The 27,486-nt window shown below is 37.5% G+C and overlaps 1 protein-coding gene across 1 annotated transcript; it reads left to right on the top strand.

Moving 5' to 3' along the window:
• On the top strand, positions 1–25,670 carry LOC122080783 (protein downstream neighbor of Son). The gene is made up of 15 exons (XM_042647633.1): positions 1–282; positions 1,330–1,498; positions 2,964–3,037; positions 3,119–3,263; positions 3,413–3,501; positions 3,585–3,738; positions 3,828–4,030; positions 7,265–7,479; positions 7,576–7,671; positions 11,805–11,926; positions 15,727–15,828; positions 16,372–16,481; positions 16,613–16,700; positions 24,533–24,726; positions 25,257–25,670. Exons 2-15 carry the CDS (start codon positions 1,373–1,375, stop codon positions 25,468–25,470), a joined length of 1,932 nt encoding a protein of 643 aa, XP_042503567.1. The 5' UTR covers positions 1–282; positions 1,330–1,372; the 3' UTR covers positions 25,471–25,670.
• Positions 25,671–27,486: the final 1,816 nt, after the last annotated feature.

Below are 27,486 nucleotides of genomic sequence, written 5' to 3'. Positions count from 1 at the left end.
GTTGTAGGAGGGAAACATTATTTTTCAAATAAAATCTGGAGGCCACTGATTCGGGTCCTTGCATTGTTTTTTTTGCATTTATTATCTATTTTTGAAGCCCACGAGTTCTCTCTTTCGCTTTTCTTTCCCATCTGTCCCATTTCCCTAAAGCATACTGTTTAGGGCAAATTGGTGCAAGCCAAAGGCTCTGGCGGTCTCATATTCTGATCGAGATTTGGACTTCGATTATTAAGTTCTCTTTCTTATTTGCGGTTCTGGTTGTTTTTCTTTTCCAATGTTGAGGTATGGCTCTGATGTTGTAAATAGTGTGGTGTTATAATATTATTAATTTGCTTTGATTTTGATTTTGATTTAATCTCTTGAAATGGATTCTAGGAATTAGGGTTTGTTACTGTTTGTCACTTCGCGATGTTATGAAATGGCTAGGAAAATCCTTCTTTCCCTTTCCGTTGAGGCAACTGTAATGATTGATGATTGTGAATAGTTCCATTCAAACATAAAAGCTCGATGCGTTGGAGATTTGGATTTTCTGGATAAAATGTTTAAGAAATGCAAAGAAGACAAAAAAATACAGTTTTTTTAATATTTTTTTTTTTTGGGGTAAAAGATAACATTTAAAAGGTGTTACTTGGAAATTCTACAAGTTGTGGTCTGAAGAAATTGAATTACGTTTCGATGGAGAAGTGGGGGAGACTGTCCATGGCAGAAGATGCTACAACTTATATTCTTGTTGCTTTGAATTAGTGGGGACTGTAGGGTCACTCTGTTGTAGTATAAGATGTGTTGTTGAGGAAGTGATGACATTTGCAATGGTCCGTTGGTGATCCAACGCCGTGAATGAACTAGGAGATGGGAGCGGAATTGGCGGAACAAATAAATAAATATATATATATATATATATCTTTCTCCATTTGTATTTCTCTCTTGAACCTCTGCAAACCTCCCTTCCATCCCGACACATCTCTGCAACTATAGCCCTGGGAAGATACGATATGGGCTTTCTCAAACTTCAAGTCTCTGCAGTTAAGGTGCCAAGAGATAGGTTTCTTGCAGAAAAAAATTCAGTCATGAGATATGAATGTGCTCTGCGCTGATAGGTTACTTTAATCTCTTCGTTTCTCTTTGAGAAAGCCGTAACCAGACATGATTCAAATTTGAAGAATCATTTGCAGGTGTTTGGAATGGTTTTAGATTGCACCGCACCTGGAACCGTTTCTGTGGAACAAAATTATTCCCAATCTTGACCTAAATAACTACCTGTTTTTCTTGCCACTGCTGTTAGTAGTACTGCCAATTGTTGGTTTATGCATGTGCTTCCAATGGTTACAGGAAAAAAATTTAAGCGTATAAGGAGAACAGAATGCAATTTTAGATGACAAGTATGGCGGAGGTTGCAGTTCCTGGTTCTTTGTCATCTAATTCCCTTTCTTTCAAAAGAGATGCTTCAAAGCTTCAACCTGATGCCACAATGAAAAGGAAGACACCCTTGGAATTGAGAGTAAATTTTTTAACCTATGTTCTCTTTCCTGCCTTTTGTTTTCTAGGCATAGCATCTGGTCTTTGGCATGCAGTATCTAATGTTTAATGATGTAACTGTAAACATGCATCACTCTCTCGATAGAATACCTGTTCCTAATTCACTCTCTCTCTCTCTCTCTCCCTCGCCCCCTTCCCTTATTGGGGTGGGGGGTGTTGGTGACCTGGTAGGGAGAACCTGCAGCTTGCAACTATGATTCAGATCTCCATTTTAAATTTTATGAATTTATGAATGATTACTCAAGTGATATAATTGTGATATGATTATGTTTCCTGAAATCGTACTCAGCAATTATTTTTATGCCATCATTCTGTTTATTTTCATTTAATCTGATTGATTTGTCATTCTTATTATCAAGCTATTCGTGCATGTGCATATTTGATGTTTGTGAACACTTGCTGCCTGATCACTGATGTTTTCCTAACAAGTCTTTTTAGTTTTATATTTTAATCTTCACTTCAAAATTATCTTCTTATTTCCAATGGATTTTTTCCCCCGTTTTGTTTGTTCCTTTTTGCATGAAAGTTTCCCATCTGCGCCAGTAGTATATCGCCAAAACTGGATATGGGATATCTTTAAATTCTTGAATGTTTTGTAAACTTGATGTATAGTCATGTAATTTGTTATCTTGTTTGAGGAGTTTAAATTAGCAGTTGCAATGGGTTCCTGTGAGGTTTGGTTGATCTGATTGTAGAAACTATACAATATTGTTTGAAATTCGGCCTACTGGTTTCAAGTTTTTTTATCACTTATTTGTTCTGAATGAAAAATTTTGTGATTGACGGATGAGTATGATCTGTTTGACTGCTGTTGCTGTTTTTCTGAATGTTGTTTCTCTCTCACAATATTGTGCTTAATGTGAACTTTGTTGGCAATAAATTCTACTAATATGTTGGCAATGAAATAATTTTTCTTAACAATTTGAATATCTTGTACCCAAAACATCTTTTTGTCGCATCAGATAGAAATCTGCTAGAAGCTTTGACTAAACGGAGTGTAATATAGGGAATTTTCGTATCATACTTTTGTTCAAAATGTTTCAGTAACTTGAAGCTTTGCTGAAAGGTTTACTTTCTTTCATGTGTTTGATCTTCTTCCAGTGTAAATCAATTGCAAAAAAGGGAATCTAATTTGTGGAGTATTCAGAGAGATCTAATCATCTAAAATTATTGGACGAAGGGTTTAGGGATAGTGATGATGGTGTTAATTTATACTTACATGACTTTATAGTCCAGTGAGGCTTTTCATTTTTAAGATTTACCAATGCTAAGATTTTTTTTCCCCTTTTAATTTTATCTGCAAGAGGGACAAAAACAGTGGTTTTCCTTCTCCTGTTTTGTAACTCAGTCTTTCAGTATTTTCGATTACTAACATGCATTAGAAGGGACATTCCTCATGGGTTCTTTCATGTGTTTATATACTGCAGGGGGAGCAGTTAAATCGAAGGAGTTGCACTGAGCATGTAGATGAATCTGTGGTTTCTTTGTTTGGTCATGAAAGGTAAGCGATTAAACCTGCTATATTTATCACTCTTTCATAATTAATTTACATTTTATTGAGTGCTAGTATTTGTGCTTTCAGGAACAGTAATAGGAAAGTTTGTGGGATCAGAAAAACAGATTCAGCAAAGATTCCAAGATACATTGATACACGTGTTAATGAAGTATTTCCTGTCAGAAAATCTAGTGACAGATTCAAAGTACTTTATGGAAAAGAAAAAGCTAAGGTCTGTTCAGGTTTTCCAAAAAAATTGTGTAGAGATTAGTATTCTAGTATTTATTACTGCAGCCTTTCCATTTGTGGTCTTTAATTGCAGCTTGCAATTGTCCAATCAATAGCGAGTTTATGAAATTACATTTATCACACCGCTTGCAGGATAATTTTTCAAGTGATAAGACTTCCAGTTTGGAGAAGCCTGCTCTTACTTCAAATTTGGCTTCCACTAGCCAACCAGAACTTCCATGGTATTCTTTCTTGATCCATTGTGCTGATAATGGTTAGATTTGTACGTATAGTTACTAATTCTTTCCTCCATCAACCATGACAGCTCCAGAAGTTTTGAAGCTTCAGGTGTACCAGCCAAGGATAGCATGACTCGAGCCCATCAGACAACTGAAAAATATAGTCAAAACACATTTCGCACAGTTGCAGAACTTTCTTCTGGAAATGAACGGTTATCAGGCCTGGCCGCTGTTGATATGGTAAATTTTCCCTCCACAGATACATTCGCTTCAGTTGACAGTAAATTGATATATCTATTTAGATAATGGGATTTTAATGCTATTTGTAGGATAAAGCATTGAAAGGACTGCTTTCTCGTGAACCCTCTGCTGTTTCGCATCCATCTGGTGATTCTAATGAAAAGCTTGGCAACATTCCATCTATCAAATCCAGGACTTTTATTTCTGAATTCCACATTCCTGGTCAAAAGATTCCTCTTGATTTTACATTAAAAACTTCAATGCGGCTGGCCTCCTCTTCCTCGGTCAATTGGTGAGTGTATTGAACATCACTATTAAGGTTTACTTCTAGTCCTAGTATAATTGTTGCTCATATTTTGTGGTTGAGAATGCTCTCCTTGCTTAAAAGGTTGAAAAGGCTGCTAGCTAAAGCAATTTATTTAGGCAATCGCTATATATGTGCACCTTGCTCACTATGCTTGAGGAGCATTCCAGGCATCTCATCACCTGGTGCCCAACAGAAAGTTGTGTGCCTTTATTTGCTTTCATCTTTTACTGCTCTAACTGAAGTTGAGCCTGAGCCTTTATTGGTTTAACCATTGCAGGCTAGGACCTTCCTTTGGTTGGCAAACATAGCCTAGTTTTTTTATTTTTATTTTGCATAGTGGTTTAGCCATTGAGTCTATGCTTTCTTATCTTACCCATTAGTTTTGTGCTATAGAACTTGAGCTTTGTTATTGTTTCTCATAGGACTGATTGCTTATAGTGTCATAGGTTACCTGCTGTTTGTATTATTCTCCATTAATTTTTATCGCACTACTTTTATGATTTGTATGTATCATATAATATTTGTAATCATTTTGTTATTTATCATATTCATTTGATAAATACTGTGCCTTTTTTCAGCCACTTGTTCCTTACTGTGCGCCTTGCACTGAAGGCACTAAGAGGCACCAGCTCCTTATCTAAACCAAGATTCGAAACATTTCAGGTTTCAACTGAAATTCAATCGTAAGTCTGCATGTTCGGCTGGCCATTTTGTTTGGCCATTTCATTGGTCAAATGGTTATATTTTGGCCTGAAACTCCTGGAATAGCCTAGTTAATTATCTCTAAGCATAGTGTAGGATAAAAAATGCAACCCAAGAGAGGGGGGGGGTGAATTGGGTAGCAACAGATTTAAACATTATACAACCCAAATCCATTATAACACAATAGCATACAGATTCAAAGATATGCGAGATAAATATATTGAGTGCCATGAAAGATCTCGATGTTAGGTGGATTACAGATAATCAACCCCAGAGAAAGCTTACAATAGGTTCTAAACAGTAAACAATTAATAGGCTCAGATGTGGACAGAAGTATAAGAAAATAAAATGCAGATAAGGGTGGAGCTAGGGTAACTTGTATATCTGAAATCAAAGCTCGGATGAACTTCAAATTGGAGTTGAAGGGAGGCCCTATAGAGAAGAACAAACCCTCAAAATTATATCAAATTCTTCTGGCTGGTTTGTGAGATCTGAAACTTCTTGAATTGGAGCTTGAAAAAGGATACTTTTGGGAGAAACTTAGCTGTAGCAGGGCCTTGGTTTGAACTTCAAGACTGGTTGAAGGTCCCTCGGATGATGTTCAAGCCCTCAAAATCCTGTAGTGATCATGCTACAGGTCTGGGAGAACCAGGCTTTGAAACTTCTTGCTGAAATCTGGAAAATATGAAATCAATGGGGAGAATCTGAGGTCTTCTGATCAGCAACTGGCGGAGAGCTTGTAGACATAATATCACTTAGAATCTATAGCAAAAAGAATAGAGAAAGATGAGAGAACAAGGATCGATGGATAGCTGTGGGTCAGGGTAGGCTATCTAAACCTTGGGCCTTTCACCCACAGCTATCCTCAGCTGTTGAACTGAACCTCTCTCAGGCTAAATCATGTGAACAAGGACAGAAAAACTACATAAATTTCATTCATAAACTTTGTTGATTCCTTATAGGTAAGGGCCTATTTGTAGCTTTGGCCAAGCTTGTTACAAAATTGAAAGTAACAAGATATGAAGCTTCTAAGAAAATGTGACTTGTCAATTAGGAAACAAACCTTCCTAATTGAAACAACTTGTTTGCTAAGAAAATAACAAAATGGTAGCTAGGAATATTCGAGAGACGTTGCATGAGTCCATACAAAGCTGAAAGTTTGAGATGTCCAATTGATTCCTTTTACATATGCTTCTGATTTAATTGGTGTCATCCTACCCTCCATCTGTTTCTTACTTCTGTGCTTAATTCTCGTTCTGTTACCTTTTTATCATATGTTCTTATTAAGTCATTGATCTTTTCCATTTATTCATTCATCTTTCTATGCACTTGGGACTTCCCTAACCTTGATCCATAAAACCTTCTTTCTTTAACCATACTAACATCCCTAAGGCCCCGTTTGTTTAGAGTGGAGTTTGGGGTGGGAATGTCTGACCACTGAGTCCCACATGTTGGTGGGGTTAAAGGCAGGGAAAGTAAAGTTGGAGGAAAGTTGGACTTTCCCACCCCAACCTTGTTTGGTTAGCACATAGTTGTGGGAGAGAGAGAATAGAGGAATGAAGAAAGAGAGTTATTAATTGCAATAGCTTCCCACCCCACAAAGTCCCACCAATTTGGTAGGACTTTGGAAGGGGATGGGGTGAAAGCCACATCGGCAGACAGGGAAGCTCATCTCCCAATGTTGTCTAGAGTATTTCCCACCCCATTATATTCAAACCCATAACTTTACCATGCTTTTGGGAAAATAAGTACAACTCTCCCACCCCTTAAATCCCACCCATCAAAACCCCCCTAAACAAACAAGCCCTAAATTTAACCATCTTTAACCCTAACCGAGGGAAAAAATAGCAAGTCTCATTAAACCTAGATTATGCACTAGCCCCTATTTTCGGTGTTCTTGGGAACTTATTTATCACCTTAATCTGTCTAATATCATAGCCTACTAAAAAACATGAATATGCTGGCACTAAATTTCGAAACCATGATAATTGAACTCCATGGACTCTTGGTTGTAAACCTTTAGATTAAATTCTTTGACTTCTGAATTCGTTTGAGAAGATTTCACTTGTTGTCCACTTGAAATGATCATTTGGATGCATTTCATCTTCTTCCTTTTTTTTTTTATAGCAATGGTTCCTTCTCTTGTGGGGAATGAAAGGAAATTCACTCAGATTTATGTTTTATGGTGAACAATAAGGGCATTCTTGGTTTTGATTGATCTGTCATTTTTCCACCTTTCTTCTTGTCTTGGAGGGGGAGGGGAATTTGTTGAGAAAGTGCAGTGGTTGGATACTATGAATTTAATGGGCAACTTGTTGCCGTCCAAATCCTCTTTCGATGCTATTGTTATATGTTAATTGTTTAACAATAATGATGGCAGTTGGGTCGTCACGTTTGACATAACCATGGGTGTATTTTAAGTTAGTTGCTATAGTTTATGTTTTTGATTTTATTGTTTGCTTATGTTGGATGTTGATGGTGGAAGCTAATCAATCACTTCCTATTTGCAATTTCTAGGTGTCATAGGTTAGCTGTGAGTAGTACTCCCAGCACTGTGGTCCAATTCATTTCTCAAGTGCATGGTTCTAGGGATCAAAATGTTTCCCACTTGTTAGGTTGTACTTCCAAATTCGAGGACATGTATGCAAAAGCCTTGTGTTCATGGGTTTATCCTCAGTCTTCTCTACCACCTTCTGTAATATCAGCATTGACCTTGGCTGCTGCTCAGGGAGGTTTGTTTTATAACCTGTTGAATAGTTGTGTAGAATTTATGTTTTTCCTAGTCAGTTACTCATTTTGTTTTACTAACTGGTTTTCCTTTTAAGCAGATACTGATTTCTTATCAAAAAGACAGCTTGCCTGGGAGGTTTCATTTCAGAATCTTTATTACATGCTTAGAAAGAACATTTGTGACATTTTCTATGGTAATTACCTTTAGTTACTGCTTAGTATTTTCTTTGCAAAACCATGAATAACAAGTGGAGCTACTTCATATGCAATTTCTGGATATTATTGTGTTCTCTAAAGAATTATAAGTCTCTCTGTGAATTGCATTAGCACATTATTAAGTTTAAAGTGTTGCAAGTTTAGTTTCCGCCAGGTAATATTTGTAATAATGTTTTCTGGTTAGAGGCTTATTAGTAATTACTCATTTACTCATAAGCCTAGAGGATATTTGTAATTTCTGATATCAATTATAATATAAATATTGTTTAGCTGTCAGTTAAGATATCTCATCTCTAACCGATCAGCTTTCTCCTTTTCCATAATTTCTCTCCTCTGTTTTCTTTCGTTATTCTTCTCTTCTTCTTCCTCTGTGCAGGTACTGGTAGTTCTGTTCTGCTACTGTCACATGGTATCAGAGCATTATTAACCAGTGACTGCAACTATTCTTTCTGTTTTGGTAATCTTTAGGGTGATTAGTTGTGGTGTGCAGCAGCTACTGCTGCTTCTGTTTGTCACCTAATCCCTTGTTAAGATAAAATATGAAATCAAGGGATTTAGATATTGATGAAGGTTTATCATGCATGGATCTATGTTGATGAAGACTAGTTTGCTGTGATTTGCATGGTTCAGCTTGTGATCTGATCAGTTTTTGACAGTCTATAATCAGTTGATGACAGTGGTTCATTTTTTTTTATCTGATCTGCTTTTCTGGTGAGAAATCCTTGTTTAGGAAGGATTTTTCAAGTAGACTTCCACTTGTCAATAACAACAAAAAACAACTATAAACTTAACCTTATCCCAACTTAATGGGGTCGGCTACATGAATCCGTGCAAAAACAAAAGGAAAGGCAAAGTGAGAATAAGAGGAAGAGTGAGAGTAAATAGCACCACACCAGCAAGTCAGGAAAGTCATATTGGCATTTTGGGTTATTCCGATGCTTAATGGGGCTAGAGCAAAATGTGAGAAAAGGACAACTATTGGTTACTGTACGTTTGTTGGTGGTAGTTTAGTTACTTGGAGGATTAAGAAACATACTCCAATGGTTAGATCTATTGTTGAAGCTGAATATAAAGCTATGATTCATACTGCGACAGAGTTGATGTGGTTAAAGTCACTTCTTTAGGAGTTTGGTTTTTCGATTAACAAGCCTACTGATATGCTTTGTAATAATTAGGTTGCTATTTATATTGTTGACAATCTTGTTTTCATGAATGGACCAACCATATTGATGTTGTTTATTATTTTGTACGGGATGAAGTGATGTGGAAGTTGATATCTACTCTTTTTGTTAGCTCTGCACATCAACTTAGTGACATGCTTACCAAGGCTTTATTTTGGCCTGCTTTTCTTTAAGATTGTTCCAAGTTGGGAATGAGTGATATTTATGCTCCAGCTTGAGGAGTGTTGAAGTTATACTGCATGGGGTCTTTTTGTGATAATGTTTTCTTGTTATGGGCTTATGAGTATTTTATGAGTAAATACTCATAAGCCTAGGGGGTATTTGTAATTTTGATTTTTATTATCTTATAAATATACTGGCTAGCAGTCGGTTAATATATCTCTTCTAATTGATCTGCCCTCTCCTTCGCCTTTTCCATTGTTTCTCTCCTTTCTTTCGTTCTTCCCTTCTTCACTTGCGCAGGCATTGGTAGCCTGTACTGCTATTCTACTACAAACACAATTATTTCTTTTTGAGATCTGAGTGATGAAATTGTGCAAGTGATACTAGTGCAATCGTATGTCAATCCTTAATACTAAAGTCAAGTTTCACCAAGTGGTAGAGATTGGAATATGATATTGCATGTGTTGATCAAATGGCAAAGTCTAAGAAGGGAATAAATATTTTCCACAAGAAGTTTGTGCTCGAATTGTTGAAAGAAACAAAAATATTGGGTTGCAAACGAGAAAAATCTCCTATTAAACAAAATCTTCTTCAAAATTGTGGTTTACTCCTTATCGATGCAAGGAAGTATTGGAGAATGGAGACTAGTGGGGAAGTTGACTACTTCTCTTTGGCTAGCCCAGACATCACCTATGTAGTTAGGGTGGTGAGTCAGTTTATGTACAGTGGGCAGTTAGATGTTATCTATCACATTCTCAAGTACTTGAAGTACACCCCAGGGAAAGGACTATTATATGCCAGGCCCAACCATTTGAGAAAAGATGGCTACACTGATGCCAATTGGGCTGGTTCAGTTTCTGATAGATGGTTTACATCGGGCTATTGTACATTTGTCGGTGGTAACTTGGTCATGTGGATGAGCAAAAAACATATGGTCCAATCTAGTGCAGAGACAGAGTCCAGGGCTAAAAAGTACCTGGTTTCGACCAGGTTGAGGAAATTTTGGCCTAAAGTTTGTTTCGACCTTGGTCAAAAGCTGGTCAAAACCTGAGATTTAGAACCACGAGTATACCTCACAACCCTGTGCAACATAACAGGACAAAGCATATTGAGATGGACCGACATTTCATTAAAGGGAAGATTGAAATTGGCTACATATGCATCCCTTTTGTGTGAACAGGTGATCAGTTGCCTGACTGCTTCACCAAATGGCTCATTCCTCATTAGTTTAGTACCCTTCTATGCAAGCTTGGAATTTATGACATTTATTCTCTAGCTTGAGGGGGAGTGTTAGAGTTCATGTAATAAGGGTACTTTAGGTACATGGCTATTATATTGTAATATGTTTTTACCTTTTACCTTCATTGGCTATCTTATATTAGCATTGGGGGATTTAGGTTGTAAATTCTTTTGTCAAATGAAAATCAATATAGGGTAGAGAATAAATTCTCTCCCACAACATCTCCCACAACATTCTACCACCATGTCTCTCCTTTTCTTTTTCTCATATGCTAAAATCTCTTTTTTGGCTTTGGAGACCATAGGTGATATTGGAAAACGATAATCTCTTGCTCAAAATCTCGGTGTCTCGTCGAGATTTCGGTTCATTTCTCAGTTTCAAATCGACTCAACCAAGTCATATGATGTTCTAAACCCCATTCCAATGAGATTTAAAACCTTTCTCAATGTCTTGCCTTGCTATGAAGAAAAACCCCGCAAGACTTTGTGTTTGGTGCTTCTTCTTGCCAAATCTCACCTCTACAAAAGAGATTATCAACTTCAACACTTGGAGATTGAAGATTAACACTTTTTGATGTCTTTTGATTCCTCATACTTATTTAAGTTGTTTTACACTTTTATTTTAATTATATGTGTTCTAAAAGTACTAGATATTGTGTAGAATAGCCTAAGGTCGACCTAAACATGGGCTATCAACCTAAGGTCCGAAGTCAATGTATAGTTTTGGGTTTAATATTTAAAAATCGAATGTCTTTCCATTGTGTTTAGAAGGCCTAAAATAGGCTAGATGACAAGTTTCATGGGCTAACTTTGCCACATGGCCACCGAAACCCATCCCTGAGTTTTCTCGAGTTGTCCTGTTAAAAATGTATGGTTTCACCAAGATCTTTGTTTTTATCTTGGGTGAAACCGAGAACTCAAACCTTGCTCCTCCTCCTTCTTCAACCTTCTACTCTCATCTGCCCTCTTCCTCTCTTGTTCTCTTGCAACCTTTAAATTCCAACTGATTTTTAGTGCTGGGCCAGATGTTTGGCATACAGATATTAAATTAGATTCAAAGGTTGTCATCTCAAAAGCACACTCGCACATACAAAAGCTTCTTGCAACATGGTATTATGTATTGGTTAGGGATGTACATGATGGTGTACTAATGGAACTTCCTACCTTAGTGATGGTTTAAAACTTTGTAATTTTGGACCTACGAAAAATTTCTTCACATATTTTATCTTTGTGCGTGGCTGTTCAGGGCATTTATAAACCATTCATTATCATGCAGGTAGTAATAGACCATAGTCAGATTTGTGGTCTGCAATGAGATTATGGCTCTGTTGAACTTTTGCTTTATGGTATCAATCTTCTATATGACATGAGTAAATAATCTGTTGAATTGCTGGTTTTATTGGATGGGGGGACAAATGGATTCAACCCTCTGTGACATGGATTTGTAAAATTTTCTTTGCATTTATTCTTGTTTGATTTGTATATATGATCCAAGACATTCATTTATGTTTTCTTGGTCAATTCTCTAGTTTGTACTTCACAGTTTGTTGTGATGTTCATTGGTGGCGAATGCTTGGGGAAGAAAAAGCGCTCGTGCAATGCCTATGTCTCCCAATCAACAAGAGGCTTACGTTCGTTGTTGAGAGAGCACGTAAGATAATGCTGTCCCTTTCTTTAGAGCATTTTGTCTGGTAGTGGTATTTGAACTGCAGTTGGTGGTTGTGTTCTATTTTAAATATGATTTGTCTTGGATGTTTCTTTTGCATGTGCTGTTTCCACTGTACGAACAGTAGCAAGGTTTTAGGTATTAGTATAGGGTATCGTATTGGAGGGTTGAATTGAAAAGACATATTGTATCATATCAGAGAAATGAAAGATACACTAAAGAAATGCATGGAAAGATACATGTAAAATATACTTTTGAAGCATAAAACACCATGAATAAGCAATATGTAAAATATATCATGTATAAAAAACTAAAAAGGTGAACAATGTACGATGAGACTGGTTCAGTCAATTGATTTTGTATAATGGATGGAGCTTCTTACATGTGCTAATAGTCTAATATTATAAAGAGTTTGGGCTAGTTCAATCTCAAAGGTGGTAGAGTTTTCAGGTAAAGGAGTGACCACGATGATGTTTTGTACAGACTGAACATACCCGCAATACTGATCCCAGTCGAAATAGTGATGGTAATGCGACTTCCACTCATAATGTACTACTCTGGATTGGCCAATGTCAGTACAATACTCAATTGTGGCTGTGCCTGGCCATACCCATAACTTTTGTATCTCGAAGAGGCCTCATGTCCATATTCTGAAGAAGTATATGTCCATGGCTTTAAGAAACACCAAAGTGATCTGAACTCATGCTCAGTGACACCATGCCCCTCATAAGCATATATGGCTTTTGGCAAGCACCATGATCCTTATCTCTTATTCTTCCTCACATGAACTACAATCCAACATAAGATTGTGAAGCCCCATCACTACCACTAACACTACTAACACTACAAATACGACCACCAGCACCACCAGCACCACAACTACTACCACCACCATGATCATCATCACCACCACCATCTCCATCTCCATCTCCATCTCCATCTCCATCTCCATCATTATCATCACTATCCTGTTGGTTTACTTCATACTGAGCACCAGACCACGTCCTACTAGCATCACCATCATCAGAGCTACCGTCACCAAGGTCTTGTGCTTGTGTCCGTGATGGTGGTTATGTTTCATCTTTATCATTTTGTCTAATGATATTCTCTACAACTAGATCAGGTACGGCTGTTTGACAGTTCTCAATCAACTGATCCATCGCCAACACTCTATCAATGTCCTTCTATGCATGCTCTAATTGGATCTTCTTCGTCCATGATGTGGTTGGTGTCAATCGGGTCGATATCTACACCATCTCCTTTCTTCAACTCGAGATATTTCATCTTCAACTTCATATTGTAGTGGACATACACTAACATATCCAGTTTTGCATAGACCATTCGATTGACATGCACGAGTGAATGGCTTGAAGCACCATTCTTTATCATTGGTCTTCGATAACCTTCAAAAACTTCTTGCTTCTCGTTTGTTTAGAGTCATATCTTCTGCTTCACCATTGCCATGTTTTAAACCATCTTTCCCATAATTCCATGGTCTGCTCTTTATCCCCATCAACCTCTTTTAGGAGACAAGAGTGGATCATAATGTTATAGAGTCTGTTCACCCTTTCCTAAAAAGAAGAGGAAAAGAGGAGAGGAGAAGCGCAAGAGCTGGCTGTAACCTTGGGAGTCAATATATATATATATATATATATAATAGAACTTAACCCTACTAAGGGCTTTGAAGGAAATACACCAGAAAAATAACATAAAGACAGCTGAGTGAAAGTCTCTCCCTCACACTCAATCGATAAATTCGAAATCCTAAAACTTCAACGATGTGACAAGGTCTTGAACATATTCTCCAACCTCCATCCATGCATAAGGATTGGACAACTAGTGTCTGGTGCTGAACATCTATAGCAGATGATCCTTATGGGACTTGAGGCTATCAAGTGCAATTTAATTTTGGCAAATCTTATCATTGCGGGCCTCACCAAATCCCCTCTTTTGTGCCTCCTCATCAATGCCTATACAAAATGAAGAGGACTGCCAAGACATCGACTGTTCTCTCTCTCTCTTGCAGTTACTGGTTACAGATCCTTGGTTGTCACAACAATATAAAAGGGGGGTAGGGTTCCACACTGCCATTACCTAGAACCCATCCTATGCTGATTGGTAATGGCCAGAAAAGCTCAGGGACAGGGATAGGGACAGTGAGAAGAAGAGGGGGAGGAGTCCGGAAACTGCTTGGTGCTTGAAACCATTCAAATTGAACCCACCTTATCTGAAACCTTGAACCTTGAATTAGCCCTAAAATCGTTCTATGAATACGAAACTGAAACATGAAACCCATGAAGAACCATGAAACAAGTAACCTTATTAATATGTGAACAGGGACTGTTGAAATTCCTGGGAAGAAAGCCCTACAAGGAAGACCCTTGAGTAGCCATCTAATTTGACAGGTAAAGCCCATCCTTGTTGTCCCCTAAATAATGTTATAATGATTGTCACATCAATACATTTATATGTATCTGAAGGTCAGATTGCTAAACCATCAGTCCATATGGCTAAGAAACCAGGTATGATTGAAAGGCTTCCTGTTAAGGCATGTTGGAAACCTTTTACCATATAAAAAGACTATAAAACTTTGTAGCAGGTCTAAATACTGTTATAACGGCACATCAAGACTTATATATATCATGAGAAAGATAATGATCAGGGAGCATTCCATTTATCATTGAGTAGTCAACTTTTCAATGAGATGCAAATATAAAGAATAGGAAATGGTAATGGTCTTTAATTTTCTTTTTTGTGTGTTTGGTTAAACTTGGTTAATTCCGTTTCATACACTTCACAGTCCAGTATGGAATCAATGGGCTACATATCTAGTTGTGCCATGTGGAATCTGATGTAGTGATTCTGACAATTGGATATTATAAGGAACGGTTTGGACTTTGGATTAGCCATATGTCAAATTTCAGGGTCAAATTCAATCACATACCCTCCCATGTATCGGTATGCACCCTCTGGTAATCCAAGTATTGGCATGCTGCATGCATCGTCTCAGTAGTCCGGGATATTTCAATGCTTTATTATGCCACTACACGTCTGTTTGGACTGAAACTTTATGTGTGAGAAGGGAACCTTGTGGTCTACCTGTCCACAAATTTTGCCTCATCTGGCCTCCGCTATGGGCAGAATTAGTTGCTCATCCATAGATTTCATAGTGGATGGATGTCTGGAAAAACCACTCCCTGGGTAGACTTGGTTATGCTGCTATCATAATATAATTTTTTAGTAGTTTCTTGTGTATTTATTAGTTCAGCTTTATTCATTTGATACGAATTGGCCGCTATCCTCATGTTCTGATTGACTGTACAACATACAACTTCTTTTCTGTGAGGCATACTGGCATAGCACAAAGTTCAAAAAATATGAATTGGGTTAAAAAGATGCTTCTTGTGCATGCAGTTACCTCTCAGTTATGGACTTCATTCACACTGTTCCAACTGATAATTTTTTTCTTTTTCAAAAATGATAATTCTGTTAGCTCTATTCTTTTTTTGTAAGTTCCTTTACATCTCAGTTATGGACTTCATTCACACTGTTCCAATTGATAATTTTTTTTTCTTTTTCAAAACTGATATATTCTGTTCAATTGGATCACATAATTTGTTTTCTTCTGTTTTGTTTTGTTTTGTTTTGTTTTTTTTCCCAAAAATGATATATTCTGTTTTATTTCATCACATCTGTTATCTCTATTCTTTTTTTTTTTTTTTTTTTTTAAGTACCTCTACATAGTTTTCTAATTATGCCTTCCTTCTGTTAATTACGAAAATCAGGATGTTTGTTTTACCATGCCTCTGTGGCACTCTGAAATGGAACAAGATGATGCTGAAGACCTGGTTGAGCTTTCTGAGATTGAGAAACATAGCCTGGGCCAGGTTTCATTCTATTCTAGAATCCTACAAAATTTTGCAATATGGCACTAAGGGAGGGGGCATGGTTTGTCTATATTGCAGTTCAATTGCCATTTTAATAACACTAGGACAGGAGAAATGGATGAATCCAACCTCCCTGCATGGCTTCTGTATATGTGGCACATCCAGGGTTGTCAGGGACTTGTCATCCTTGTTCCCACCAAGGAGGCCCTATCATCTAATGGTTGACCCCCATGCTGATTCTAACCATGGAACTTTAATGGTCATATGAGTACTTGCCTACTTGGAGATCAGGGTGTGGAGCATAAAGCGTTTCAGTTGGATTATTTCTTTTGTCTTCTCCATCTAGGCACTGTTTGTCTGCTCCCTTGGATGCATGCCATATTTTTGGGACATTTAGGCTTATGCTCCAAACCTGACTTTTGTATTTCTTTCTTGTTATTTATTCATCTCAATGATGGATATATCTTAACATATTGGAAATTGTTCAATATTTGGTTCTAATGGATATTTCTACTCAACTGTTTTCTTTCTCATTTAATGCAGATACGTCGCCAGGTTTCCATGTCTGATGTGGATAATAGTCCTCAGTCTCTTCTGGCTTTCAGGGGAAATGAGAATGTACATGGATTATATGATTTTATCTTAAATTATAGGTAAATGACAGGTATCTGTACCATTATTAGTAGTTGATTGGGGAGAAAATACCATTTATCTAAGCCTGATGTGTATATCTTAAAGACCTTCCCATTAGATATCAATTTACTAAATCAGTGGGTGTTACCAGGTCTATCGTAAGTTCTTTGACTGGAATTGATGTTCCGCTGCTGTATGGACCAGTGCCATTCCAAAATGCATCACTTTGTGCTCCGGAGGTTAGTATATTTTTACTTGTCACTAAAATAGTAAAATGAGCTGGTTCCTTCCTCTTCCTTTTTCCCTGAAAATGTGAACCACTACTATGCCAAATGTAATGAGAAATTTGATCAGGCCCTACTTGGCTGTATGAATAATAATTGCTACTGTTGGACTAACCTTCATGAAGAAGTTTGATTTATTTTACCCATTAAGGAAAAGAGTTGATTTGTTGATCTTTTCATAATAAATGATTTTATAAGGTTTATTTCATTTATTTAAATATTATTCATAAATAAGCAAACATCCCTCCATATGAATCTAATGAAATAGTTAAAACTTTAAATTCCAAAAGGATAAATAGACCACTCCCTAGTTCAAGAACAAAACTTGAATTTTCGGTTATAGGGGGTCATTTTCAATTTTCAAATGCTAGGGCTTTTCTCAAATCTAAAAATTTCAGAAATCTTATTGTGATAGAACATCACTAAAAACCAAAAGAGTGCCAAAATCTTTTGTTGATTAAATATTATTTCCATTCAAGGCTTAAACAATGCCCCTCCTAGACCTTGTTGTAGTGAGAGCCTTTGCATTGGGTATGACATTTCTTGTGCACACCAGATAAGTTTGACCGAAACATAACAACAACCCAGCATGATCCCAGCTAACTGTAGTCGGCTGACCGGAATATTATTCCTTCAATATAAATCAAATTTAAGAAATTTTGGATTTGTTGAAGACTGGATTTGTGCTCTACTTAATACAAAATGTCTCATGTAAAAATAAAATCATTTGACTAGTCAAACTTATTAAGGAAAATGAACATTTGTCTAAATGTTGATTTTTGATGACTTGATGTGGCTTACTATTGATTTTTGATGATACAAGGTATATGTAGCAAACCAAATAATGTTAGAAAAGAGGGAAATTAAAAAATAACAGTTGCATTTTTTGGTTGCCTAGGCGGGCAACTTGTTGCCCTTAGGCACCCCCTCCCAGGGTTTTAAGTATCAGTACGTATCGTACCATATCGTTTGATACGTATCAGTATTGGCCCTTATCGATACAATACTATCAATGTAGTAGATGAAAAAAAATTAAATCCTTTCGTATTGATATGTATCGTACAATACATACAGATACATGCCGATACATACCGGTATGTACCAATACATATTGAAACTTACTTTTCACCTTATTTTAGAGCAAAACACGAGTTTTTGAGAGGTGCCTTTCTTCCTTATTTGCTGCTAGCCATTTTTCTCTTTAACAAAAGTGAAAATTAAGTTGGGATTATAGTTGTCAAGGCGGTTTGGTCTTATTGCATTGCATGTTGCCTTATATTTGGGTACTTATTTATGCTTTATGCCAAATATCATTTATTTATTTATAGTTGAGAATCAGAGATTAGAGAATGATTCGACTTGTCAGTAACCCTCAAGTTGGTGCAAATATATCGTACATGCCCAATTTGGAGACAAGAGGATGAAATGCCTTATAATGAACAACCTAGTAAACACATCAACTAACTGATTTGCAGTACTGACAAAAGGAATGCAAACTATCCTTTGGTCAAGATTCTCTCTAATGAAGTGTCTATCAATCTCAATATGCTTGGTCCTATCTTGCTGAACGGGGTTGTGGGCGATGCTGATGGTTGCCTTGTTATCACAATATAGATGCATATGATTTTCAACATTAGCTCAGAGATCATGCAATAAGCTTTTAAGCCAGACTAGCTCACAAATCCCTTGAGCCATTGCGTGATATTCAACTTCAGCACTAGACCGAGATACCACAGATTGTTTCTTGCTACGCCAACTAACAAGGTTCCCTTTAAGGAAAGTATAATACCCAGACGTAGATCTTCGGCCATCAATAGATCCAGCCCAGTTAGCATCAGTAAAGGCTTCGATCTTCAAGTGTCCCTGATTAGAATACAGAATTCCCTTTTCAGGAGTGTATTTCAAGTATCGAAGGATCTGATACATAGCTTCAAGGTGAGGTGTCCTGGGATAATGAAGAAATCAACTAACAATACCAACAACATTGGCAATATCAGGCCTAGTGTGGGATAGGTAGATCAGGTGGCTAACAAGTCTCTGGTACTGTTCTTTATCAACAGTGTCCCCCATCCACTGCTCAGTTGATGATTAACCTCCCAATAAGGGCATCCGCAATCTTGCACCCAAGCATACCTGTCTCACTAAGGAGATCCGGAACATATTTCCTTTGGAAAATAAATATACCTCTGCTAGATCTAGTCACTTCAATCCGAAATACTGAAGAGGTCCTAGGTCCTTAGTCTCGAACTCTGCTGCTAGTAAGGCCTTCAGAGTGGAGATTTCCTTATCATTGTTACCAGTAATCACAGTATCATCAATATAGACGATCAAAGTAGTACCCTGGTTACCTCACGCCTTTGTGAACATGGTGTGATCTGCTTGACTCTGTTTGTGTCCTAAGCTGATCATAGCTTTCATAAACCGGCCAAACTATGCCCTGCTTGAGGCCATACAATGACTTCTTCAACTTGCAAACACATCCAACAGTGTAGGAAGTGGCAAAACTAGGAGGAACTTCCATATAGATTTCCTTTTCAAGATCTCCATTCAGGAACGCATTTTTAACATCCAACTGTTGAAGATTCCATCCCAGGTTTGCAGCAACAGACAACAACACCCTGATAGAGTTAATCTTTGCAACTGGGGCAAAGGTTTACTGGTAATCAATCCCGTAGGATTGGGTGAAACCCTAAGCCACTAAACATGCCTTGTATCGTTCAACTGTCCCATCAGTGTTTTGCTTGACTGTGAAAACCCTCTTGCACCCAACTAACTTCTTTCCTTGAGGAGGAAGAACCACTTCCCATGTATCATTTTTATCTAATGCCAACATTTCCTCAACTATTGTAACCTTCCAGTTCAGATCATTTATGGCTTCCTTCCAACCCTATGGAGTAGACTTAGAAGACAATGAAAAAACGAAGGCCATACAGGAGAGAGATAAGGATGTATAAGAAACAAAATGGGTGATGAGATGCTTGGTGCAGGAATGAACTCCTTTTCTATCAGTGATAGGGAGATCGTCCACTGTAGGAGCAATGGGTACAATATCAAGTATGAGAGGCTTAGAGGAAGCAACAAGTATAATATCAAGTATGGGAGAAGTATTACCTAATACTGGCGAATTTGATGGAGGCGTCGCAGCAGGGTATGGCTAGTTACCAGTGGTATCTTGCTCCTTGGGTGGCTCCCCCCCTGAATGGATGTATACTTTGAAGAGGAGTCATATCAATAAAAGGAGGCTCTTCCTCAAGACTCTCCTCGGAAGAGGTGACGTGAAATACACTTCAGACTCATGAAAAGTGACATCAATGGTGACATATAAATGGCGAGTAGGTGGGTGATAACACTTATATCCCTTTTGAGAAGCCAAGTAACCCAAGAACACATACTTTAGAGCCCGTGGATCAAGCTTGGACTTTGACGGAGAGGAAGTGAGGAACTATGAGAAAGGTAGACACAACCAAAGACCCGAGGGGGAAGACTCAAAACAATGGTAGGATCAGGGAGAAAGGAAATAGGGGGCTTGAAATTGAGGACACTAGAAGGTACCTGGTTAATAAGGTGGGCAACAAGAAGAACGGCATTGCTGCAAAGGTGCTTGGGGACACCAGTAGCAAACATTAGAGCCCGGGCAACATTAAGGAGATGACGGTTTTTTTGCTTAGGGATCCCATTTTGTTCAGGTGTCCGAACACAAGCTGTTTGGGAAAGAATACCCTGAGAATTAAGGTATTGCTAAAACACATCTTTTATATACTCAGTGCCATTGTCACTATGAAGAACTCGTACAGTGGCATCAAATTGAGTACGAAGCATGGCATGGAAAGATTTGACACAAGAGAAGGCATCTGACTTATTATGCAAAAGATACATCCATATCAGACGAGTACAATTATCAAGAAAAGTAATAAACCAACAAAAATCATTCCTATTAATTTTCCTAGAAGGACCCCATAAATCAGAATGAATAATAGAAAAAGGAATATTACTTTTATTTTCAATAGGAAAGTAACAAGTCTGTGTATGTTTAGAAAATTCACATACATCACAATTAAGTTGTTCCAAACCACAATGTTTTACTAGAGAAGGAAACATGCAACGTAAAATATGAAAAGAAGGATGTCCTAGATGACGGTGCCACTGGTGGAGTTGAGAGAGAGCTGTTAGAACGGAGAATATGTGTTGCCACAGGAGGCATAGCCAGTGGAGAATCCTAGTAGAGTCCATCACGGACCTAACCATACCCAGTTGTTGCATCCGTCACCCGATCCTGAAAAAGGCAATGAGTAGAAAAAAGTGAACAGAACAATTCAACTCCTTAGTTAAAGATAGATGGAAAGTAGATTAGCACATAATTTGGGAACATGCAAAACAAATGGAAGAGAAATAGTAGAGGTACAAGAAACGGATCCTTTACCAGAGATAGGGGACAATGAACCATCAGCCACATGTACCTTAAACCGACCGAAACAAGGAATATAAGTATGGAAGACCTCAGAACTACTTGTCATGTGATCGGTAGCACCCGACTCAAGTAACCGTAAGGGAGAATGAGAGGAAGAAACAAAGAAACTACCTGTTTGAGCAAGGTTGGACACAGGAGCAGGAGAAGTGTCTAACTGTGTCATTAGTTGCTTCAGGGAAGCCATTTGATCTGGAGAGAATGGTGCAAGAGCAGAGGTACTGTCAGTAGACTCGGACAGATGAGCCTGGGGACCTTGTTTTCCAATTTTGCTATTTTGCCCATCCTTGGTTTGACCATGGAGCTTCCAATATGTTTCCCTGGTATGTCAAGGGTGACCACAATAGTCACATTGAACAGGTTCCCGAGGAGGGGTAGAACCCTTAGACTGGGTTTCAGCAATTGATGTCACCAATAGTGCAGACCGAACAGGAACAATGAAGGGTAGCATAATAGAGCGATGATGATCTTCAGATAGAACCAAGTTGTATGCTTGGAGAAGAGTCGGAAAAGTCTCATGACCCAGTATCTATACCTAATTTGATCATTTTTGGGGTTGAGACTTGTTAGGAAGTCATATACCCATTCCATTTCGCGCTCCGTCTGAAGTGTACCAGCATCAGTAGGGAAGGCCATAGAGACTGGATGATAGAAATCCAGTTATTTCCAAAAGCTGCATAAGGTGGAATAACAAGCAGAGAGAGACAACCCTTTTTGAGTAGTGGAGCAAACAACACGGTGAATCTCAGAGATTTGAGTATAGTTCCCTCCCAAAGAATAGGTTTGTTTTACTGCATCCTAGAGATCCTTAGCAGAGTTGAACAAGACAAAGCTTGGACTAATAGCATGTTCCATATAATTTATCAGAAAGGACATAACAATGGCATCATTGGCTAACCAGGTGTTAGCGGCAGCAGAATCAGTTGGTTGAGTTGTGTCTCCAGTGAGAAAATTGGAGAAGTTCCCACGAATAGTAAGAAGATAGGCACGAGACCACGTGAGGTAGTTCTGACCATTAAGCTTGATGGGTCCAGGATGAGGGATGGACTGATTACTTGAACAACGTCCATCAGGGGCTTCAGGAGGGACAACAACATCCTTGGCATCATAACCTACAGTAGTTATAGCTTAAAGAGAGAAACATGTGGAAAAAAGGAGCATAACAGTAACAGGCGCAAGCATAGGCAGGTGTAGGCGCAGGTGGTAGTGGGTGCAGGTAGGCGCAAGCGCAGGCACAGGCACAGGCAGGTGCTGGTGGCAGCAGGCGTAGGCAACGGCAACGACAAGCAACAACAGCGATAGGAGAGAGAGGGCAACAACGAGGCGTATGCAACAGTGAGGAGCGAAGAGGCACATGTAGTGGCAAGGTACATGGAGTTGCGGCGTTGGGGCGACAATGGATGTAGGCGCGGTGGGAAGTATGGTGAATTAGGGTTAGGTTTGCATGGAATAGGGTTTAGTTTACCATGCTAGACTGGGAGGCGAGGCCATCAGAGGCGGAGAAGAAAACCCAAATAAAAAGAAAAAATAATTTTAGGGTTTTTGCCACTGGTACTAAGTTGAGAATCAGAGATTAGAGAATGATTTGACTTGTCAGTAATGACAAAGGTCCTTATTTATAAGGAGATTATAATAAACCGAATAAGGAAAGTCCGGTAACGTTGACAAAGCGTTCCTATCTACAAGACTTACTATGGTATATAAGTCTTAACCAATAACTACGGTCATCTCAACATTTACTTAAGATATTATTAATAAATAAGCAAATACCCTATATTTGAATCCATATAATAGTTTAAAAATCAAATTCCAAAATGATAAAAAGTCAACCACCCAGTCCAAGAGCAAAAACTAAAATTTTGGTTTAGGAGGGATTTTCAACTTTCAAATGCTCGAGTTTTTCTCAATTCTGAATATTTTATAAATCTTATAATGGTTAAGCATTGCTAAAAACCAAAAGTATGGTAAAAATAATTTTTTGTTTTTATGTCCATAAAATTATTTTCATTCAAAGGATTATAACAGTATTTGCATACTTTAAAATAAGTTTGACCGTAATGTAACTTTGTCATTACAACTTAGATTTAAGTATTCTTAGACTTGTTGGAAAGCTGATTTTGTGCTATACCTTATACAAAAAGTCTCATGTAAAAATAAAATCATTTGACTAGTCAAACTTATTATAGAACAAAAAAAACATTTCTTTAAATGTTGATTTTTAATGACTTAATGTTGATTTTTTTGATGGCTTGATGTGGCTTAATGTTGATTTTTCATGATACAAGGTGTATGTAACATACTAAATAATGTTAAAAAAGAGGAAAAATAAAAAAATAACACTTGTTCGCCTTGGTTCGACTTAGCGGCGTGACAACTATGGTTGGTATTCCATATTATTGGCCATAAACAAACTACCAAGCAAGGATTCAACAAATTTTAAAGCAAGGATTCGAAGCCTGAAGGCCCTCAATTCAAATTTTGTGAAGAACATATTACTTTTTTGAACAATTTCAATTGAATATACTTGTCTCTCAGTACAGTACTCTCCATTTTAGTGTTTATGCATAACACATGTTATATATAGCTTTTTTTTAACATTTTTGTATGCTAAAGTATATAAGAAAGTGTTTCCTATCCATTTATGTACATATTTTTAGCGTATCTTAGTGTATCTTCGATACGATACGATACCCTTTGGATATGTATCTTAATTTGGCCGCCGACTGATACGGCAACCGATACTGGTACTTTAATCCTTGCCCCCTCCACCACCTTGGGTTGCCTTGACAACTATGGATCTTATTCCCCCCAGTGCTCTCTCCCAAGAAAGAAAGGGGCATAAATGAAAAGAGGTGCTTGATAAACTTAGTGTTGATTGCAATTAATAATTCATTTGAAATGCGGTATTAGTAGGTTGGAACGAATTTCGTGATTATAAAACCATCGAGAAGCAATGGGGCTTCAGAAATGGGCAAAAGTGCAATATGTCTTCGACGTCATTCTTTTACTCACAATTTTAATGTTGACTCTTTATCTTTGTTTTGTTTGTTGTTTCTTCAAATAACTAATGTGCCGTACCAATTGTGATATAAACTTCTGTTACTAAATATTGCTGCAGGGTGAAGACAGCATTCGTATTTGTTTTCACTTTAATGCATATATAATGTAATGGTGCTCTGGTTGTGCCACTAACTTGAGCAATTGCCCAGAGATTTAGAAAAGTTATCTGAGATTTACTGATGTTTATGAATTGAAACTCTTTCCTCTCTATTTCCATTGATAGACCTGCTTGGAATAGCCTAATATTAGCTTTGTTTTGTAGGTGAAATGCCAGGAGATGAAGAGAGCTGACACTGTTGCTTTCCCTGTAAGAGCTTCTGATGATGATGAATCCAATCAAGGCTCATCAGTTGGGATCAGCTATAGTATTGAAATCAAAGATACATTCCTTCCCCCATGGATTATCAGTGGAGTATGTGCGGCCATGGGTTCTGAAGGGAGAAGCTTTGAGGCAAGGTACTGTAAATTCTCCTACTTTCTAGTATTGCAGAAATTTGGTGTATAATCACGTCAGATAGATCTTTAGAAATTGGGAAGTTTCTTCACTTATTATGTAGTTACAGTAACAAGGATAAAGGTGGTTTAAAAATGATGGGAAAGGAGGCTTGAAATCTTTCTAGAGTAGTTACTGGAGAGCGTGAATTGTCCTCATCACTTCCAACTCTTATCCAACTATTGATTGGGTTCATACTTGTGGAAGGAGCCAGAAAATATAGTGTTTATGGCAGCATGTTGTAACAATGGATTATGTGATCGGAGTGCTTTGACCTGTTATTTCCCCGTTGGATTAGGATTTAGCTAGTCTGTTTTTGGTCAATACCTTTGATATACGCAATTATGTGGTTTGAAACATCCTCAGTTTGGTATCATGTAATTGTAAATCATTTAGGGAATAAGAGCTTAGAAGCATCAGTATGCATTCATATTGGTCTCCCACCTGCTTTCATTTGCAGTGGCTTATATATTGCATTGTTTTGCTTATGCAGCTTTACAACTGAACCTCTCTCTATTGGCTTAAATGTTGCTCTTGACTCTGTTTCCTGCAAATCTGATCCTCAAACGGAAGGTGAAGGCTTGTTGGAATACACGAATGCCTTTGGTGTCCCAGAATCAATGGTTGATCCTCGTTTGCACTCTGCCTCATTACGAGGCCTCAAGTATTGTGATGGATCTTACACTGCTTCCCTTTTACCTATATGACTTGTTCAAAGAGCATCTGTCACAGATGCTATATTGAGCTGTTGTATTGGGGTAAATTTTGTTGTCTTGTTCAATTCCAAAAACCTATACAGGCTACTGTAATGGTTATTTAAATTTTCTAAATGTAAAAATAGAAATTTGAGGTAATAAATTAATCATTGAACAATTTACTCATATGAATATACCAAGGTCTGTTCTGTGAGTTCGTTATTCCTAGGGTAGATTTGACCATTGTTTAACACCTCATAAAGAATAACTGAAGAAAAATGTGCATTCACATTTTGGATGTAAATCTATCATCAGAAAAAATTTTAGTTGTAAATTTATTTTCGGTTGTTTTTTGGCCATTAAAATTGGGCAGTTTGATTTGCGAGGCCAACCAGCGCGAGTGCCCTGGATCATTCATTCAACCATATCCTGACAGTGTCCAAACTTTTAAAGTTTTCCATCCTAGCTTTAGTGTACCTTACAATCCTTGTTGCAATCCCTTGACTTCTGCCTCTTGAGCACAACCTGAAAAATCAAAATCTATATTTGTTAAAACAAATTGATGGTTAGAAAGGAGAACCGAGGTCCATCCTGCCTCTCCTGTGGAGAGGTTAAAGTTGCCAATGCCACTGAGAATAGGTTGATCATCATATAAATCTTGGTAATTTCATAGGGTAAGATGTTTAAGATTAGAATCGAAGTGCTCAGGTTTCTCAATCCCACTGGCTCTGCAGTCCAGATTCTCTTAGAAAATTCACAAGATAAGAACAAATACCATTCAGTTTTCAATTCATTGCGACAAAAAACACATCTTGAGTCAATATTCAAAGACAGACAATTTATTTCTAGTTTTTAGCGGTAGGCCCAAGCCGCCCAAGCCATATCACATTTCGGATGAAATTTACTGAAATTTTGGAAATTGACTAAAATTTGTGAGAAATTTGACCAAATTCAAAATGAAAAGTTTTGAATACCTGTTATGTTTCAGTCAATGGATTGGTACCAGAAAAATTCAGTTCGGTAAAATGAAATGAAATCTACGACTAAGGCTCCGTTTGGTTGCAAGGGGAATCAAAAGTAATGGAAGTGAAAATTTCAAATTTAGCACCCCCTATTAAGCATTGTAGGGCCAATGGCCAACCTTCTCCTAAAGAGGGGAGCACTTCCATACACACCCACTCACACCTGCATGTGGCTAGAGTTGATCCTCAAACCTCTACGTGCCAACTTCTACTAGCCGGTTCAACTACTAGTATGCTAGGCATTGGAACCACATTTGCTTCTATAGCCCATGTGACTATATCATAAACTCCAAATCATTCCATATTTGGTTATTAAATTTCACTTTACATCCAAAACCATTTTCTATAAAATGTAAAATAAAAATTAAATATAAAATATATCATTACTAAATATGATAAGAAATTTAAATAGTTTATATAATCACATGAGATGATGATCACAAAAACTACTTTTTTTAAGTTTGAAAATTTCACTTCCCTTCTCTTTAAATTTTCCTTGCAACCAAACTTAGCCTAAAAAATAGAACAGAAAAATGAAAAAGAAAACTAAAACAAGGTTCTTAGTTGCAAGAAGTCATCAAGCTATGGTTAAATCACGTGAATATAGTTTGAATTCTTGGATGCAATTTTCAGAGTCAACTTGATTTTTTTTTTCTGTGTTTACATGGTGCATGGATCATAGTCTGTTATCACATAGATCTAGTTATTTGAAGATTTGTTAGGAGTTCGCATTTTTTTTTGAAATTTTCTTTGAAAGACTTCTCTTTTTAGACTTTCGGCCATCAAAGATTCAAGTTCTAAGACATGTGACAAGATGATATTTTTCTGGATGTTCACATTTTTTTTTTCAAATTTCTTACACATGCATTGTAATTTTGGTTATATTTTGCGTAACATTTCACACACACAAAAAAAGTTTATTTTCTCCTTTTCAATTTTTTTTGGTTTTTTTTTATTAATACCATAGTTTTTAAGGCGCTGCTAAGGGTGGCACTGATGCGGTCTA

This window comes from Macadamia integrifolia, chromosome 6, assembly GCF_013358625.1.
Source record: "Macadamia integrifolia cultivar HAES 741 chromosome 6, SCU_Mint_v3, whole genome shotgun sequence".
Classification (NCBI taxonomy): domain Eukaryota; kingdom Viridiplantae; phylum Streptophyta; class Magnoliopsida; order Proteales; family Proteaceae; genus Macadamia; species Macadamia integrifolia.
This window is presented reverse-complemented; position numbering and strand designations above follow the sequence as displayed.